Source organism: Cygnus atratus, chromosome 2 (assembly GCF_013377495.2).
Source record: "Cygnus atratus isolate AKBS03 ecotype Queensland, Australia chromosome 2, CAtr_DNAZoo_HiC_assembly, whole genome shotgun sequence".
In the NCBI taxonomy this organism is placed as follows: Eukaryota; Metazoa; Chordata; class Aves; order Anseriformes; family Anatidae; genus Cygnus; species Cygnus atratus.
The window spans coordinates 160084586-160104572 of record NC_066363.1 but is presented as its reverse complement, the minus strand read 5'-3'; the positions used below and the strand labels follow the sequence as shown (position 1 = coordinate 160104572).

At 54.4% G+C, this 19987-nt stretch overlaps 1 protein-coding gene across 1 annotated transcript in view; it reads right to left on the bottom strand.

Moving 5' to 3' along the window:
• Nucleotides 1-9954: 9954 nt before the first annotated feature.
• LOC118260125 (epiplakin) overlaps nucleotides 9955-19987 on the bottom strand; it is a gene marked incomplete at its 5' end in the record, with an annotated part of 28164 nt that continues 18131 nt past the window's right edge. The window contains one exon of the mRNA XM_050708795.1: nucleotides 9955-12873. Within this exon, the coding sequence (XP_050564752.1) occupies nucleotides 9955-12873 (2919 nt within the window). The remainder of the gene's footprint in view (nucleotides 12874-19987) is intronic.

Here is a 19987-nt window from a genome sequence, read left to right as displayed (position 1 = left end):
CTCTGGATCCTGTGCTCTTCCTCTTGGGATCAGCTATTAGCAACTTGCAAAAATAGGATTCAGGGATATGCAGGATTTATGTCTTACCCAGGGGAGTTGCTCTCATGCTGTCTGCTGCTCCATGTTTTCTGAGGAGGAAACACTTTTCATCTTCACGTGTTCTTTGAAGACCTCTGCTGTTTTCATTTCTGCAGGTGCTAGACATGTCCTTAGCTGGGTTTGGCTGCCTCCCTGGACTGTCCATGCTCTTTGTGCACAGGCAGCTCATAGAGAAACCTTTAAGATCCTTTAAGGCATACAAGTTACCTCCAGCAGCTTGAATTGCCTGGATCCTGGATGTCTTTATTCCAACTCAGTCGTTCTGAGTGCAGCATTCTCAGCATGTGACACCTGCGGCTTCCTTGGGATGTTACAGGAATGGAGGTGATGTCCAGACAGGAGCAGAGGTGATACAGAATTGGTGGATGTTTCCAGAGCAGTAATGTGCCCCTATGTCATCACTGATCCCGCACCTCCACCTTGACAACAGCCCTACATCCCACTGCCTCTTTCCCTGCTCATCATCCTCAATGCCTCATCCGCATCATAGTAAACCTCTGTATTTTCTTTGTATGGCTTCCTTTTCGCTTGCTAAATAACAAACAATGGAGCATATTTATCTTGCTTGTTCATTTTCAGGCATGAGTCATACAGTCTTGCATTCGCTGGTTGTCCTGTCACATAAAGAGTAAGCAGGAGAAACCTGGTCCATTCTGGTGGCCTCCACATCTCTGCTGAATGTGCCCTCCTGAAGCATCCATCTCCCTCGGCGGTGCACTGGGGAGAGCAGACCTGAGTTTCTGCTGCCAAACACTCCCACTGGGTGCTGCTGAAGTGTGACAGAGGCCCTCATCTCCATGAGACCAGCTGGGGCTCTGCTCTGTGCATGTGCTTGGAGACCAGGTCTCTGCGTGCCAGGGGTCTGGTGCTCTGCAGCACAGCTCTGGGAGCTGGCTGCTGCTACCTTCTGTTGGGGATGCCCTGGTGCATGGCATGCTGCCCCGTCCATCTGCTGGGCCTTAGAATCATATAATCATTAAGGTTGGAAAGGACCTCCAAGATCATCTGGTCGAACCATCACCCTATTAACAATGTCACCTACTAAACCGTGTCCCTAAGCACCATGCCCAACCTTTCTTTGAACACCCCCAGGGACGGTGACTCCACCACCTCCCTGGGCAACCCGTCCCAATGCCTGACTACTCTTTCTGAGAAGAAATGTCTCCTAATTTCCAACCTGAACCTCCCCTGGCACAACTTGAGGCCATTCCCTCCAGGCCTATCACTGGTTACCTGTGAGAAGAGGCCGACCCCCAGCTCCCCACACCTTCCTTTCAGGCAGTTGCAGAGAGCAATGAGGTCTCCCCTGAGCCTCCTCTTCTCCAGACTAAACAACCCCAGTTCCCTCAGCAGCTCCTCACAGGATTTGTGTTCCAGGCCCTTCACCAGCTTCGTAGCCCTTCTCTGGACACGCTCCAGGGCCTCGATGTCCTTCTTGCAGTGAGGGGCCCAAAACTGAACCCAGCACTTGAGGTGCAGCCTCACCAGAGCAGAGTACAGGGGGACGATCACCTCCCTGGTCCTGCTGGTTACACTATTCCTGACACAAGCCAGGATGCCGTTGGCCTTCTTGGCCACCTGGGCACGCTGCCGGCTCATGTTCAGGTGAGCATCAACCGGCACCCCCAGGTCCTTTTCCTCTGCACAGCCTTGCTCTGTTTGGTCCTCTACTTTGTCTCACCTCATGCCACCACCAGCCTGTAGTCTTGAACCCAGTCTGGGGCAGGTCTCCCTGCGTCCTGCAGCACAAAGTCAGGAGGCAGGGCTGCTGGCAGGACTGCCCTGAAGTCACAAGGCTGCTGCTGCCATCAGCCCCTCTCACCATGAACTCCTCCTTTGTTTTTGCAAGGAGAGGGACTCCTCCAGTGAGCCACCATTTGGGCTGGGGCTCTTGGCTGAGGAGATTAGGGATATCAGTGAGATAACTGGTCTAAAGGTACAGAATTTGCTTTGCTGCTTGGAGTGGTTTCTCCTTTTCCACTCTCTCGAAAGAATGGGCCAGTTCTGCTAAGCAGCTACTGGTCACTGGCAAGGGGGTTCTCAGAGGTGTGGACCTGGGCCTCCTTTCTGGTCTCGTTCAGTTTAATCAGATGTCCTGGACGCTGCTGCCTCAAGGACTCTGGTTTGAACTGCACTGCTGCGCTTTTAACCATGGTGTGGCTGGAAGAGCGCAGAGGATCTGAAAGCTGCTTTACAGCATGGTAGTCCTGAGGGGTTTGTCATGCAGTGATGTGCAGCTAGGCAGGGGCTCCTTGTTTTACTTAATGTGCATGTTCCCCTTGAGCAGGGAGGTTGGACCAGATGACCTCCAGAGGTCCCTTCCAACCTCAGCCATTCTGTGTTTCTGTATCATTTTGGGTGTGCTCTGACTTTGAATTGCTGGAGTCTGATGGGATTTTAGAACCCCCTTTGGGATTAGTGTGCATGCTTCCCTCTCCAGAGCTCTCTGAAGGATCTGGGATGTGCAGGGGAGCCCAGGGGACGCAGCGCAGCTGTGACCATCCCTCCCTGCTTTGGCTGGGCAGCACCAGCTCCTGCAGTGCGCTGGTGTCTGCGGTGCTGAGGTTTGGGCTGAAGCTCCACGTCTCCCTTCCTCCCCTGCCTGCTAGGAGGCCCCTCTTGGCTTGCCGTCTATTTTTATCCACATTTGATGGATTGGACCGGGATGTAATGACGTCACGTGTTTTTGCGCAACTTGCACTTTGTTACGGTTTAAGGTTCAGTCTAGGTGCCAGACTGACTCTGGGAAGCTGACAAACATCTTCCCTGCTGCGTTGCCTTCTTTCAGCACATTTGTTAGTGGTTTCTGCAGGGCAAACATGTGGCCAGCAAATAGCTCCTCTGGAATCTGCTTGTGTTTACTGAGTTAATACATAAGGCTGTAACCTCCCGTTCTGCAGCTCCTCGCTCTTGTCCTTCACAGACGCACAGCCTACATGTGAGTGTGACCTGCTGGTGTCAGCAGGCAATTCAGATGTGTGAATTCACAGGAGGGCAGGCCAGCATTCATTTAATGCTGCAGGACCAGACCCCTCCTGAGAGCACGGCAGAGCAGTTTCCTGTACTTCTTACAGCTATTACTGCTGAAAGCATCTCCGTGGTCACCCTGGGGATGGTGCATCCTTCTGCAAACATCTCAGGGCAGAGTTCAGGCCAGAGAGCTCGGGGAGGGGCTGCAGACTTTCCTAGTGTCTAAGCTATGCTCGTTCAAGCTGTGCCTGTGTTCCCACTGGCAGCTCCCACACAGTGCAGGGAACACGTCCCCAGCTTGGCCACATGTGGTTCCACGAGCGGAAAGCGCGCCAGCGTGCGTAGCAGTGCTCTGCACAAACAGGGGTGAAGCTGGCCGCAGGATCAGGCGCAGTGTGGGCGTGTTGTGGGATGAGGGCGCTTGCTGAAACTGGTCTCAGCTAGCCCAGTGCTAAAAACGGCATGGTTTGAGTCTCTGTGGGAGTCTGCGAGGGACTGGGGCATGCAGGTGATGGCAGCCGGTCCAGCGCCAGGGAAAGCGGAGGGACGGGCTGCTTGCAGTGGGGGGGCTGCGGCAGTGCACTCACCTGCAGATGTGAGAGCACTGCCCAGGGCTCAGGACAGGCTGGGGGCCATGGGGGAACTGGGCCCCGTGAGAGGCACTGAGGGGGCACTGAAGGGAGGGGGTGTCCCTGTCTGACCGGGGGTGGTGGGAGGGAGCGGCACAGAGGGGCAGCAAGGGGTGAAGGGAGCGGAGTCAGGGGCAGGGACAGCAGGCAGAGGTGGGGGCCGAGCCCTGGGGGCACTGGAGGAGCATTATCAGGGATGGCCAGCTGTCAGAGCCAGCGAGGGTGCTGCTTGGACCAGAGAAGGCTGGCTTTCTTTTGTTCTTTGCTTGTAGCTGGCCGCGCACAAAGGGCGCCTGGATTATGTCAGACCTTGTTCCCTGCTCCCCCTTTCTTGGCAGGCTCCTGCAGTATCTGGAAGGGCTCAGGGTTGCTCGGGAGCCCTGGCAGGAGGCTTGATCACAGTTTCCTGACTCCTGGCCTGTTTTGCAAAGAGGTAGGCCTGGCTGCAGGTAGTGGTGCTCAGGGGAGCACAGCGCAGTCAGTGCAGCAGCACACACTGTGCTGTGCAGGGCTGGGCTGGACCCAGACACTCGTGTTTCCATGTCCTGGCCTCCTGTGTTTGGCTGCCAGGGAATTTCCTGCCCCTCAGCCTGTGGTTTCCTTTCGTAAATCTCAGCCGATTCCTTTCGGTCCCTCCTGGCTTGGCTCCCCCTGCAGCCCTGCTGCTCCCCAGGACTTGCAGCCCCCCCAGAAACTCCTGTCCTGAGGCGTGGCAGGCACCGGGCTCTGCCCCTGCACCTGCTCAGAGGTGGTGGCCCTGGGGGACACCGGTGGGTGCAGGGGAGCAGGGACAGGCAGAGCCCATGGATGCTCAGCAGTGCATGGCGGGGTCAGCGCAATGCAGTGCTGAGGTCCTGCAGCAGGTCCAAACCTCCCCACCCTGCCCACGCACAGCCCGTGTGGGGAGAGGAGGACGTGCGCCTGCTGCACCTGGGTTGGCTCCAGCCCAGGGGACTTGAGGAAGTGACCCAGTCCTTGCTCTTATAGCACTAAGGAGTTAAGTGCAGCTTGGGCTATCACATTATAACTGGTGAGTTTCCTGTTCCAACAGCTTTTAAAAACTTTTTTGACCTTTTATAAGAAAAAGAAGCAGAACCAGTTAAGTGGAAAATTAAGCTAGGCTTTCATCATAATGCTATCTTTTGTTCCTTTTTTTCTCTGACTTAAAAACTTTCATTGGGAGAAAATAATAGACTTTCAGCTGAGCTTAAAGATGATATAGCAGTCATCTTTGGGGTAGGAGAAAAAAGTGGAGACACCCTGGAACTTTGTTGCTACCCCTCACTCCCCCTTTGTGTTGTTAAGACAAAATCAAGATAATTGCACAAAACAGCAGATCGGGAGAGTAGCAAAAACAAAAAAGTAACTTCTGCTTCCCATAGCAGCCTTGCTGCTGCATAGGTGTAGATGCAGCCAGCGTTCTATCTGCCACCGGGAGATTGGATTGTGCTGAAAGGGGAATATGGGCTCCAAGAGCCAAAAAATGTAATACTTTCATCAAAGACTTCATTGCAGAATATCAGGTGCATGTCAGTGAGTTTAGCTAAGAGGTGAGATAGTGGAAATGTGGAGCAGAGGGCTGGAATAACTTTCAGGATTGACAATGGATGACATTGAAGGCTGGACTAATAGTCATGAGAGGAGACGGAATGGTACAAAACACAAAGTCATGCCCTGGACTTACTGGACAAACATTTATGCTATAAATTAGGATCCTGGATTTGGAAGTGATTAAGGAAGAAAAGGCCAACATGCATTCAGCAGCATCAGGATGAATGTAGACTGCCATGTATGCAGCCACGAAGACTCGGTGCATTAACTCTGCTGGGATCTGTGTCCAGAAAAGGCAGTGCCAGCACTGTTGGACAGAACAAGATTTACAGACCATGAGCCAGTGTTGACCAGCCATGCTGTAAAATATTCATTATAGGAAAGGTGCAGAGAAGAGCAGCTGAGATGACCGAGGGAATGCAGAGAGGAGTTGGGAGCAGCTCAGTTAGATAGCCTGTCAAAACAGACGCTGAGGGTTGATAAGATTGCTCAGGGTGCTTTATCAGTGAAAAACACTGGAGCAGGAGGAGACCTGCTTAAACTGATGGATGGGTTTTGCATACAGAGGAAATCAGTCCAAACTGGCTGAAAACTAGGAGGCTTCGAGCTGCTGGGGGTGGAAGACTGGATCAAACTCCCAGAGCAGAGGTATAGAAAGCCTCCACATTTTGCAAAAGGTTTTCTTTGGTAAACTGCTGCATGGCACGGCGCAGACCTGCTGACCCAGGCGCACCTTCCTGACTACATTGGCTTTGTTTGTGTGGGTTGGTGTGCTCCAGCTGGGGCAATGAGCCTGGCTATGTCCCAGACCTGGGGGTACTGTCATGGGGTGCTCCCACAGGTGGGGGAACACCATCACTCAACAAGGAAAGCTGTCTGTGCTGTGGGCATTCTACCTGCTTTGTCACTTGTGACTTTGGCTTGGCCTGGCTTGTGGGCACACTGATGGGCTTGCTAGTTTCCTGTTCCTATCCCAACAAAGCATGTCTGGGGGCTTTTACTCTAAACCCCCATCTTCTCCCACAAAACAGAGAAGTTACCCAGTGCATCCACTGTGGTGCGATGTTCCCACAGGGACTGGGCAGGAGACACAGTCTGCCTGACCCTTTCTTTTCCCCTATTGCCCTCATGCCTCCAAAGAGTATTCAGATACTATTCAGATGCATTCAGTTATGCAACTAGCTTATAACTATGCAAATGTATGCAGCTTTTCCCTTACACAATGTCCTGTTTTCTTTCAGCTTCTTTTTTGGAAATTCAGCACTTCCTGTGGGAGTGCAATCTGAGCCCCAGGAAGCCATCTGGAGCCCTCCCAGCCTTGGCTCCCCAGGCAGGCTGAAGCTGGCACCAACTCCTTTCAGAAGTCCTCTTGCCCACAGTCCTCTGCTTGCCTGCACCACCCTGGCCGCTTGGTCCACAACAGGGCCTGTAGCACAGACTGGTGCCAACCCCCTGCAAAGAGCAGAAACGCTGAGGGTCTCTGCGGCCCGTCCAACTCCATAACCTGGCACCGGCCAACAGCAGGTGTGTAGGAAGCAGCAGCATAAGAGCAAGGCAAGTGTACACCAACACTTCTTTGGTACATCCTGTTGTGCTCCAGGGGTTTTTGGCTCTGGTAGTTCCTGAGACATAGATCTGGCTTCCTATTTAGTAACCCTTGATGGATCTTCCTCCATGGCTTACTCTGATTGCTCTTTGGATCAGTATAAACTTTCAGCATCCAGGACATCCTGCAGCAGGGAGCCCCTCAGCTCAGCTGCCCAGTGTGTAGAAAAATACGTGTTTGACCTAAACTGGCTTTGTGCTGGATTCTGCAATATCCCCTAATCCCTGTGTTGGAAAAGATGGTGAACACATAATCATCTCCCCTGCGCCAACCACTATGCTGTCCACCTTGGTCATCTCTTCTAGACTGTGAAGTCTAATCAATTCTTCCTCTTTTCTTCCCTGTGTTTCACCATTCTTGTGCTTCTTTGTGTTCTCATGATATGAGACAATGAGCTGTGACAATGAACACCTCAGGAGATGGTGTTCTATTCTCTGCTCGCTTCCTAGTAATTTACAACACCTCTGTTCCCTCTGTGGAGTGGTGATTAAATCTGAAAGTCCCTGTGACGCTGCATGTTTCTGTTAGCCCTGTGTTAGTCTTCTTGTTAGTGAGCTTCTGCTGGTGGAGTGGCTCCCTTGGCTCCCTTGCCTCTGGGACTGAAGTGCCATGGGAAGCTCCACTAGCACCTTCCTGTGCTTCCCCAGCACAGATGTATGCTCCAGCCTGTGGGCTGTGTCCTGGAGCTGCAGGCTGTGTGTGGTGCACTGGGTTTTTGTTGCCATCCACGTGCACTATGAGGGTGGCTGGGATGAGGCCATTTGCCCAGCCCTGGGGACAGCCCATTTGACTGGCTCTCCCAGTGCTCTCGCATGGCTCCAGGGCTCTGTACATGAGGAGTGTTCTCCAGAGGCACCCACAACCATGACAGGCACATCCAGGGTTCCCCCCTTAGCCTCTCCCTGCAGATGCTCCTTGTGGTGGCTTAAACCATGTGCCATCCACAGCACGCACAGTGTGCCTGGTGAGGTGGCTGAACCTGCCAGCTGAACCTGCTGGCAGCCTCTGTAACTCTCAGGGTCTGAAAAGGCCTCACAAATGTGTCACTCTCCCCTGTGCGTGCCTCAGTGGTGGGACTCATCCCTGGGAGCTCTGGCTAAAGGACTGGCTTGCATCCTCACTGTTCCTTTGCGAGCAGAGAGCTGGGAAGGCAGCAAGCATGGTGCAATGTGTGAGCTCCAGTGTGAAGCAGGGCTGTGCAACACACTGAGTGCTGTTCTCCATCTCCAGTTACGGCTGGCAGGGCTGGGGCACACAACCCTGTGTGTTCAAGAGCCCAGCGGAGCACCTTGGCCCCAGCACTGTGGCCCTGTGTGGATGGCAGAGGTTTTGGGGACCCCAGGCATGGCGCTGGTTCTGGGGTGCAAAGCAGGGAGGCCATGCCATGCCCACCCCCAAGACAGGGGGACCTTGAGCAGGGGACTACAGGGACCTGCTGGGTGGTGATGAGACCCCATGGGATGGCCGGCCGAGGCCTGGGTGCCCAAGTCAGGGTTGGAGCTGTTGGTTTGGACAGTGGGGGCCATGGGATTCCCCATGCTGTAGGGGGCTTTGTCTGTGGGAGCCTTGGGGGTCCTGGGGGGCTTTGGGATGTGTGGGGCCCAGGCTAGGGGTCCCTATCTTGGGACCTGGACTGGGTCAACTGGTGAATGGTACAGGAGTGCCGGCCAGCGCATGTCTGTCACTGGGAGAAGCTGAATTCCCAGGCTGAATGGGGCTGGGGGTTTCAGGCTGCAGGCTGAGAGACAGCCATGCCCCTCGTGGCCTCACACTGGCAGATGGGCTGACACAGCCAAGCTGGGCAAGACAAGGTGCAGCAGTGAAGGGCAGCTCCAGCCCAGGACAGCGGCATGGGGCAGCTGCGGGTCCGTGGCCAGGGGCCCTGACTCAGGCCCTGGCCCACCTGAGTCCTGGCTGCGGGGCCTGGCTGAGGCCCTGGCTGAGGGAGGGCTTGGCCCGGCTGAAGGCCCAGGATGAGGCCCAGGATGAGGGTCTGGCTGAGGGCCCAGCTGAGGGCCTGGTTGAAGCCTGCTGTGCCGTCAGGGGGCAGCACTGGTGTCACACGCAGTGTCACATCCACACAGACATGGCACTGTAACAGGGACATGTACAGGTACACGTACACACACACCCCCCTGTAACGGTGACACATGCACACGCAAACACAGACACATGCTGCAGGCTGTGCCTCACCCCCCCCATGTCTGAACGCAATGCTGGACTCCCCAGGGCATGGTAGGTCCAGCCCCACATGCGGTGCTGTGCACGCATGGCTCTGTGGTACCTGCATGCATGCTCAGTGCTTACGCTTTGCAGCACACGTGCATGGCTGCTCAGGTCAGTGCCAGGCAGCATGGGGATGCTCTCATAGCTGCTTTCCCTCCCCAGTGGGCAGTGACCTTCAAGGGCACAGGGACTCGGGGTGTCCCTGGCACACGCAGGAGCACCCTTCCCTGTGGTATCCCCTTGCCCCTGATAGCTCTGGACTCCTGCAAGTGCACCCAGCAGCTGCTCACCATTGCAGGCATCAGAGCCCTGGCACCAGAAGCCCAATCCCACTTCAAGTTCATGCATGCAAAATGTCCTGCAGGTGACCACAGCCATGTGTGCTGCCCACACTGCTTGCTCCTCAGCAGGGCCAGGGTCCCAGCTATCCCGTGCAGAGGTGGTCTGTCCCTCTGTAGCTCTTCTGGGGCTGCCAGTTGTGCTGACAATAGCTCCTGCTTTGGGGTTTCTGCCTGATCCCATTGGTAGCAGTCTCCGACCCATCTGCTGTGGGTGCTAACCCCACATTTCCCTATCCTTTGTCAGTGCCTGTGTGAGTCTGGTAGAAAGTCACAGCCACAAGCCTTCCCCAGCCCTCCCTAGAATCCCTGCCCCCCTCCCCCCAGGAATGCTCCACTGGGCAAAAACATTCTCAATGAAGTAGTAGTTGAGACAGGATAGAGTTTAACCAGGAGACCACCCTGTTCCACACACAGGTTCATCACCACTCTTTCCTGTCCATAACTGTATTGCATGGAGAGCCAATTCTCAGAAGAGCCCAGGTTGCATTTTCCATAGGAGGTAGAGCTTAATCCTCTTCTGGGGCAGGTAGTGCTAGTGGTCCTGGTGGTGTCTCTTCTTTCCCTGTGGGCCCGTGACTACAGTGGTGGTGATGGTGATCTTGTTCACAGTCAGCCCCCCTGTGCCGTAAGTGTCAAGATGTGCCTCTCGTTTGTACTCAGAGACTTGCTTGGTGGAGAGGAGCTCCCATACTGACACCCTCTGCTCCTGAAATTGGCCAAAGGTAATGTAGGAGCCCTCAGACTGGAGGAGATCCACTGTCTGCTGGGGAAGGGTTGCAAGTTTCCTTTCTTTGCTGGCAATTGCAATGCTGCTGATGGTGCTGATGAGTTGCTGAATGGGGAGTGTTCCAGCACAGTACAGCTCCAGAAGCTCCTGCCTTTTGTCCTCAGGGATGTAGTCAGAGAAGAGCAGGTCCCACACGGAGACTTGCCTCCCCTGGAACTCATCCACTGCCATCTCAACTGTGGTTGACTTCAGGGTTTCTTCCCAGGTCCTGTCCTCTTGCAGGTGGTGTGTGTGCTCAGCTTCAGGGACTGTTGTCTCTGCCGTTGGACTACTCTCATGTGCTGATTGCTCTGCTCTTGCTTCCTCTGCCTTGGTTACAATAGTGCTGACAACAGTTTTCACCTGCTCAAGGGTTAACTCTCCTGCCTGGTACAGCTCTAGCAGCTCCTTTCTGTTCTCCTCGGGGATATACTTCGAGTGGAGCAAGTCCCACACAGAGACCTTGTGGCCCTGAAACTCTCCAGCCTCCATATCGACAACTGTGTTTTTCAAGGCTGTTTCCCATGGTTCTTCTTTGGAGGAGTCAGCATCCTTCTCTCCTGCCACTGGCACAGTGTCCTTGTTGAAAGTCTTCACTGCAATTAGGAATTTCCTGCCTGTAGATTCTTTTTTCTTAATGAGGGTGGTGACAACAGTTATCATCTGCTCCAAGGCCAGTGTCCCAGTACAGTACAACTCCAGAAGCTCCTGCCTTTTGTCCTCAGAGATGTAGTCAGAGAAGAGCAGGTCCCACAAGGAGACTTGCCTCCCCTGGAACTCATCCACTGCCATCTCAACTGTGGTTGACTTCAGGGTTTCTTCCCAGGTCCTGTCCTCTTGCAGGTGGTGCGTGTGCTCAGCTTCAGGGACTGTTGTCTCTGCCGTTGGACTACTCTCATGTGCTGATTGCTCTGCTCTTGCTTCCTCTGCCTTGGTTACAATAGTGCTGACAACAGTTTTCACCTGCTCAAGGGTTAACTCTCCTGCCTGGTACAGCTCTAGCAGCTCCTTTCTGTTCTCCTCGGGGATATACTTCGAGTGGAGCAAGTCCCACACAGAGACCTTGTGGCCCTGAAACTCTCCAGCCTCCATGTCGACAACTGTGTTTTTCAAGGCTGTTTCCCATGGTTCTTCTTTGGAGGAGTCAGCATCCTTCTCTCCTGCCACTGGCACAGTGTCCTTGTTGGAAGTCTTCACTGCAATTAGGAATTTCCTGCCTGTAGATTCTTTTTTCTTAATGAGGGTGGTGACAACAGTTATCATCTTCTCCAGGGTTAATACCCTTCCACGGTAGAGCTCCAGAAGCTCCTGCCTTTTTTCCTCAGGGATGTAGTCAGAGAAGAGCAGGTCCCACACAGAGAACTCACCAGCTGGCATGTCAATGGTGGTAGACTTCAAGACGTTATCTAGTTGTGCATCTTGTGCTGAAACATCATCTCCATTTTCCTCTGCCCTTGTCACCACCTTCTGTGGACTTCTGGTATTTGCTGTGAGTGTGGTATTGGCAGCTTCTGTTTTGTTGATCGTGGTGGTGACGACAGTAGCCACCTGTTCTGTGGTCAGTATGCCTGCTCTGTACAGCTCCAGCAGCTCCTGCCGCTTCCCCTGAGGGATATATTTGGAAAAGAGCAGATCCAGCAAGGAAACATTTTGTCCCTGGAACTCACCAGCAGTGACATAGATGGTCGCAGACTTTAATGACTTTCTCAACTGCTGCTCCTGGGAGTGTGTGTCCTGTACAGGTTGTGGCGATCCCACCTCACAGCTGGGTGTTACTGTGGATGAGCTCAGATCCTGGTTTCCTGTTTCTGCCTTGGTGATGATGGCAGTGAGAGTGGTGATCATTTCTGGGATGGTCACCGTCCCCACCTTATATTTCCTCAGCAGCTCCTCTCTCTGGCGATCAGAGATGTAGCGAGAGAAGAGGAGCTCCCAGACGGTGACGCTCTGGCCCTGGAAGAGCCCCACGCTGACGGTGGTGCGGGCAGCCTGCAGGGCTTTGCGGGCGTCCTCGGTCAGCTGGTAGAGCACCGAGCCCTTGTCCATCACTTGGAGCATGAGCAGCCCTGTGTCCGGGTCGGGCACGCAGCGGCGGAGGAGCTGTGTATAAGTGAGGTTTTCATGCGTGTTGGGGTCAAAACAACTTCTTGTTTGATTCTTGTGGTTCAGAAGAAACTGGCACATTTCCTGGTCCAAGTAGCCTTGCTGGTAGGCCACCTTCACGGGGAGGCGGTGGCTGTTGATGGGGTCGATGATGCCGCCGGTGGCGATCTGGGCCTCAAGCAGGCGGATAGCGTGCTCCTTGACGATGAACTCTTTCTTCATGGCCTGGAAGAGGGAGATCTTGTGTCCTGTGTATGGCTCTGTGTACCCTGTCACGGCTCCCTCTGCTGACAAAAGCTTCTCATAAAAATCTCTGCCTATAAGTCCCGCAGTCAGTGCCTCTTTCACTGATAGCTTGGCATTCCTTACCGGGTCAGTGAGGAACCCTGAGGCAGCCTGCGCCTCCAGCAGCACCAGGGCCGTACCTGGCGTCAGGAGCCCCCTCATCATGGCATCATAGATGCTCATCTTCTTATTCTTGGCCTGGATGAAGACACCAGCTATGAAGTTACTCCCACCACCACACATCTCCGTGTGTTCACTTCCAATCAGGTTGCTTCCTGTGTTGCTTGACTCGTTGTTCTGAAGGGGTCCACTCATCTTCTATCTCTGGGCAACAGTCCTGCTGCTGTGGAGCACTGTGTTTTTCTGAGGAGAGAGAAAGAGAAGACTTGGTGAGACACAGGTTCTTGAGCACGTGTCGTGGTGTGTGTGAAGATAACCCATCTCTCTGGATGTAGAAGCAGGAATCCACAGAGAAGCGGGAAGCAGGAACTGGAGCATTGCTACTGACCCTCTTTCTCAGCAGGAGTCTCAGGGTCAGCTCCCACTCAAACAGCGGGTGATAACTCTCTGGAAGCAGTAGTGACAGCCCAGCTGGGGTGTTTGCTCTGTGTTTGCCTGTGCAGCATGCTGTGCACCTCCCAGCTGCAGTGCCTGGCTCTACACATCTCCATGCAACTGGATGTCTTTGCATTGAGATTCTGCAGTGTCATGAGAAGGCTTGGTGCCTATCCCTAACAGCACCCGTACTCAGAAAAACTGACTACAGCTTTTCCCCAAAAAAATAAGTTTTTTTCCTCAGCACTCAGTTTTTCTCTTCCAAAACTGAGTGCTGGTGCCACAGGCATGCTCGCACTGCTCTGTGGCCCACACTAATGTTTAATTTCACGTGGGGATCATCTGTGGGATGGCTGGGTGGCCCATGCCAAACACCATCCTGGGGACCATTCTAACCAGTTCCAGTGCCTGGGGATAAGGGTGTGGTCAATGGGAAAATTTGTTTGGCTGCGTGCTGTCTCTGCAGCAGGACAGGGGTTCTCTCTCCAGATATTTAGGGAAACTGGTGTAGGAACAACAGGATGGTAAAGACTGATCCTGCTGGCCGAACCCTTTGGCATGCAGCGCACCAGACCGCCTGGGCTGTGCTTGCCCCAGACCACCCTCTGTTAGCCACCACAGGCTTTCATCCATGGATCTGTGCAGTTGTGGCTGTGAGTCTGGGTCTGGTGCCAGCCTCTGCAACATCCCGAGGTAATGACAACAGTGATTTAATCATACTTTGCAGGGGAAGTCTTTTCACTGGTAGCTCCTAGACCCTGTGCTGCAGGAGGTAGTAAATGGTCATTCTTTGTTTTAGCTAATTGTTATGTAGGTAAAGTGGCAGATAAAATTATGTATATCTATATATATATGTATGTAAAATTACAGAGTTGTGGTGGACTAAGAGCCGGTACCTCAGGGAGCCTGCTGTAAGTGGCTGCTTGGAGTGGTTTCTCCCATTTGTACAGGTACTTAGCAATTACTGTGATGAGTCACAGTCAATCTAGCGGGTACCCTCAGATATAAAAGCAGCCCTGCCAACCAAGATACCAGTTGTGCTGTCTGAAATGTGCTAGAGGAAGGAGGCTGTGCTCTTGAGCAGACATCTGAACAACTATGCAGAGTCTGACCAAGGGTCGGTGTAGCCCAGGGTCTCGTTTCCATCTTGAGCTATAAGTGGACAACAGGGGAAGAATGAAAATGGGGCAACATACATAACATTTACTTGGTTTCTGTGGTAATCTCTAACTGTTTTTAGCACAGTGGATTTCATAAACTGGATGCCTTTTGAGTCTGTTTAGTAATTCTTGAGGGATCTCTGCCGTGCAGTCACCTGGTTTCTTCTGGAAGCCCTGTAAACTTTCAGCATCCCCAGTATCATGTGGTGATGAGGCCACAGTCTTGTAAAAATGGCAAAAACAAACTCCCAAACATTTCTTTGGGAACACCCATCTCCCATAAAGCTACAGTGACTGATGTTAATGATATGTTTAACTCATTAATTATCAAGGTCACAGCTTAATTCCCTGACTGTTTACCTAACTGATCTAAAAGCCTCTGAGTCATTGCTTTTGATGCATTTAAATATTGGATTGATGCTGGTGTAGATGGATCATGCTGCGAGAGCTGGATCCCAACAGCTGTAGACCAGTCCCTGCCTCTTGGAGACCCTGCCCATGGCTCCAGGCTCTTTCTCACGTGGGTGCTCTGGCCCACCTTGGGGCTCTGGCCCTAGAGAGCTGCTTCTTTTCACTCTCTTGCCTCCATTGATGCAGCGCTCGCAGGGTGATGGGCTCGTTGTGCCGCCTGCTCGGGTGGCACTTGGTGCAGGGCAAGGCAGAGTGCCGGTGTCACGCCCTGGAGCAGGCGACACCTATATAGGCCACAGATGTCGTGTGAACACCCTATTCTGAAGAGACATTGCCCAACAGGCAGGTTGTCATTAGCTCGTCTCTAATCAGGCCTCCTGATGCCGGGGCTTGGCTGCACACGCAGCTCCCGGGGCAGGAGCTGGCTGTCCTTTCAAGCTGTCACAGCAGCCCAGCCCGAGAGGCCCTGGTGGAAGCGGTTTTTCCAACTGGGGTGAGCAGGGGTGGCCTGGCAGTGCCGTGGTCCCGAGCCCTGCCTGCACCCCAGGGAGCACGAGCGTGTCGGCACAGCCCCCAGCCCGGTGCTCGCCTCACGGGCTCCCGCTGCCGGGCCCCCAGCTGAGACCCACCGCGCCAGTTGGCACCGTCTCCTGCAGGCTCGGGCAGGTCCCACGGCTCCGGCTGCCTCCCTCCCGTGTCCCAGTGTCCTGACCTGCTCAGCTCAAGTGCAGAGGACGCAAAGCGCGTCGCGTGGAGCAGTGGCTCCATCCAGCCCTGGCATCCAGCCGCTCTGTCGCTTCGTCCCTTCTTAGAAAGGACCGCCTCGTGCCCAGAGACCTCCTGCACACCAAAGCCCCGGGCTTCAGCAGCTGCCCTCTGAATGGTAGGTTTTGGGGTAGAGGCAAGGTCTCCGCATCCCTTGCAGGCCTCTGGTATCTGCATGGAGCGTGCAAGGCAGGAGTTGTGCTAGGCTGTGTGGTGGCCCCAGTGCCCCCTCTGGACAGGCTGTGTCCTACCTGCTGGACACGAATCCAGAGCGGCTTGCTCACCAGCAGGCTCCGGTCCTCCTCCTCCTCCTCCCGCCGCCTCTCAGCCAGGATGAGCAGCTGAGGCAGGTGCCTAATTTAAATCCTTCGCTTCCCCGCCCCTGGGGATGACACACCAGCCCTGCCCCATGCTACAAGCCAGCCAATATACATCCGACCACCCCAGTGTGACGATGCCTTTGCAGTGTCACAGCAGCCCCTGTCCTGGGAGCCCAGCTGGGGTGGCAGGGTCTGGGGCAGGGGGACAGTGACCAGTTACACTGCAAGATGTGGGGTGTGTCTGTGGTGGGAGCTTGGGTGAATGATGGCTGTGGAGGATGCAGGGGCATGGTGCAGCTTCTGGACCCTGCCACCACCGTCTCCTGACAGGTGCCCAGCACGATTGCTCATGGACTGCTCTGCCTGGGGTCCCAGATGACTTGGAGGTCTCTGCACATCTGGGCTTGTTCAACCTGCCTTGGCTCTGCCCCTTGGCTGGGGTAGGGAGCTGCAGCCACCTCCTGCGGCTGTCTCTGCTCCCATGGGGGACAGAGATCGAGCCTGTCCCCTGATGGGGTTGTGAATTGGACCATACAGGCACAGGAGCTCCTTGCAGCAGGTGGGTTTGGGTGGTCAGTGCCTGGGGCTGAAGCAGCTCCAGGATGGAAACCTCTCAGAATCACAGAATGGTTGAAATTGGAAGGGTTCTCTGGAGGTCATCTGGTCCATCCCCTCCGCTCAAGCAGGGCCACCTACAGCAAGTTGCCCAGGACCATGTCTAGGTGGGTTTTGAAGACCTCCATGGAGCGAGACTCCACAGCCTCTCTGGGGAGCCTGTTCCAGTGCTTCATCACACTCATACTCCTGGTGAGCAGGGGAGCCAGCCCAATGCCTGGCCAGTGGCTCCCCGGGAGCTCAGGGTGCCTGGTCGACCCCTTGTTTGCAGAGAACTCATGCTGGCTGGCAGGGCAGGCTGGTGGCTCTGGCCAGCTTTGGGCTGAGTTGGGCTGAAGCAGTCCCGTGTTTGGGCCATGTCCCATCAGACCACAGCCACAGCTCTGGTGAACAGGCTTACCCAGTGCCCACTTCCAGCACAAGGGTGGTTTTGGTTGGATTCTTCTGGTGTGCAATTGTGCAGCTGACTACGTGCTCAGGTGCTGGTTGTGTCTGTGGCTGTGTGCATCTGTGACTGCATATGTGCTCACATAAATCTGCACGTGTGACCGTGCCTCTGATGTGTGTGACTGTATGTGCTCAAGTAGCTGTGTGAGTGTGCACACGTGACTGTGCTTGTGCAGGGGAGAGCACACACATGCTCACGCATCTATGCCTGTGTGAGCTGGCATGTGCAGCTGCACACGTGTGTGTGCTGGTGTGACCCTGGCCCTGTGTGGGTGTGCGTGAGTTGGTGCCCCTGTGTGGAGGAGGTGTTGCCTGCCCCTGCCCTTCCTTCCCTGGCTGTCCTGCTTTGGGTGCACATTCCTACCTGCGTAGGTGCTTGCCAGACTGGATGATCAGCACATGAATGCATTTTCCCTCTGACTCACCGAGATCAGTTTGGCTCTGAGGAACACACCTGGGCAGGAGGTCCCACTGCTCTTGGGGATGAAGGTGGACACAGGACCTGTTTCCGTCGTCTTTACTCACTCCTCAGAAGCCCTTCCTTGCCTAACATCTGTTTTCAGCCTGCATTATGTTGGCTAGAGTTACTGATGCCACAAGTACGCTGCTAACTGCATTTCACTGTAGGTTTTAAGGTTCAGCTATTTGGGCTGGGCTACAGGAAAGGCTTTGTTCTGGGCTGCATCCTTGGCACAAGCTGAGTGTAAGGGGTGCAAAGAGTGCCTGTGCCAGGAAGGAGGATCCCGTCTCTCTTCTCTCAGCATCCTGCTCTGTGCAGCAAGGACCCTGTGCACAAGCCTGGCTGGGTGGGTACCAGCAGGCAGTGTTAAGTTGCTCTGCTCTGTGGTCCTCCTGCACTCCCCAGGCACCACTCAACGCTGACCACAGCCATGCAGCGTGCTCCCCTGAGCTGTCCCAGTGACACTGGGCCACTATCTGGAGCTGGCCCAGCTTGTTTAGACACCTCTGAAGTGCTGGCAGTTGGTGGCTTCCCTTGATGATGCGTTACTTTGCATTTGTCAGAACAGAGGCTATGATTTATCTCGCCACAGTGGACGCCTCCTGTGGAGCTGGAGCCCAGGCTCCCGTTACAGCCATGGAGAGCACATCAGGACACTCACCCAAGTCCAGAGCATGACTACTCTGACCATGTGAACACATCTGCTGTAGGATGTGTCCACAAAGCAACCACCGACTGCATGGACCTGCTCCACCTTGGCTGCCCAGGGCAGCTGGGTGACCTACAGTGCACACAAGCATCAGCTGCAGTGAATCAGCCCTGAATGTCACCTCCTGGTCACAGGTACCAGGTGGCTTAAACAGAGCTGTATCTCTTGGAAACGATGGTGTCTCACCGGGACCCTGTTCCCAGCTTGTTCCCTCATTAGCAGAGAGCTGGATGACTCTTCCCTGATGAGGACTGAGTATTTTATCCTACCTACTAGTCTGTTTCTGAAACATGATGGAACTGTTTCGTTTGAACCCTGAAGCAACTTATTTCTTCCAGGACCTGTTCTAAGGCACTACCCAAGGCTGTTTGGAGATGGGTTAAGTGAGCTGATCTCTGCTGTATTTTCTGTTGTCTCCAGAGAGGTATTTCCCCGGGAGCTGTTGAAGAGGAAGGGTGCCCACAAGGCAGACGTTCCTGTGTCCCATGGGTGACTCTGGCACCTGCACACCTTTCCCAGGGAAAGGGAATACAGCCCAGGCAACGCTGAGCCTCTCACCTTCCTAAATAACAACCCCTGTGATACAGAACTGAAACCCCGCTCCCCCTGGTTGGGGCTGCATGTGTGCTGCATACCAGACCTCAGTCCCTTCTAGTTCACTCACTGCTTTGGCTACCTGCTGTTAGACACGGTCATGTTTCTTCTGGCCTTCGGCATTGTCTTTGTGGCTTGAGCTCAAATTCCCTCAGCCCCACTCCCAAAGCTGCCATGCACTGGTGTGTTAAAGGCACGGGGATGCAGGGCCTGGCTTGAGTACTCTGCAGCCAGTGCCTGGGTGTGCACGACTGTGCTGTCTCCAGACCTGCCTCCATCCCTCCCCCCTGCTCCTGGGGCTTGTAATTAGCCTTGAGATTTGAAGGAGGGCTCCTGTCTCTCTGTCTGCTGCCTGGGAGCATCACCAGCATCCTACCTGGTGACGCTGATGTCACGGGGCCTGCTTCTCGTTCTCCTGAAGCTGTTCCTCAGGTCTGCTCCCAGTCTGCCCCTGGTCCTGGAGGCATTTCAGACAGGATGCCTTTCAGGCCACCACCTGCCCTGGGTGGTGGCTGCTGCAGGTCCATTGAGAGGCAGATGGCACGGTCTATCCTAGCAGTATGCATGCTGTGAACAGCGATAGGACCTTTTAGCAAGTGAAAGCACTAGAACACAGCCTACAGATAATTTGGAAACAGTGTTCTTGCTGAGCAATGCCGATTGTTTTACCCATTCCATCTTACTTCTCTGAAAGGCAGCGGCAAGCTGACACTGTACCTCTTGTAATTTGCATATGATCACAGGACTTTGGATTGGACTGCAGTTGCTATTTTGGTTTACAAGCCAAAATACAGTGACTTCCCATTTCACATGCCTGTAATGCCAGGAGCTGGATGTTTGTGAGAATGGAGACGAAACTGTGCTCAAGCTGTCTTGAGAGGAATGTTGACTTCTCGCTTGGCTTCAGGCCTGGGTGTTAACTGACCTGCAGTCGCCCTTCCCAGACAGCTTGAGTAGCAGCTTGGAGCTGCCTGGGCGTCAGGGCGCTGTCACTTGCACGCTACAGGCCCATTATCCAGCCAGCATTTCTGGATATACTGCACTCTGGACTCTGGCACAGGGCTCTTTGGAGACAACACCTCCTTGTCACCCACCTGACAGACGGCTGCTGTCCTCCCTTCAGTCAGGGGCTAAGGCTGGCAGCATGCAAGCTGCTGTGGGAGAAGCTGGGAAAAGTGCAGCAGCTGCTGCAGATGGGGTCTGACCTGAGCAGGGGGACCCAATCCTGCCTGCCAAGTCCTGGCCGTGCTGCGGCACCCCCCAGTATGCTGTGCCTCTGTGCCTGAGGAGAGTGAGGGGCTTCGAGGTACCGCACATCCTGTGCTTGGGGAGAGGGCAGGAAGGCGACAGCATCACCGTCTGGGGAGAGTTTGTG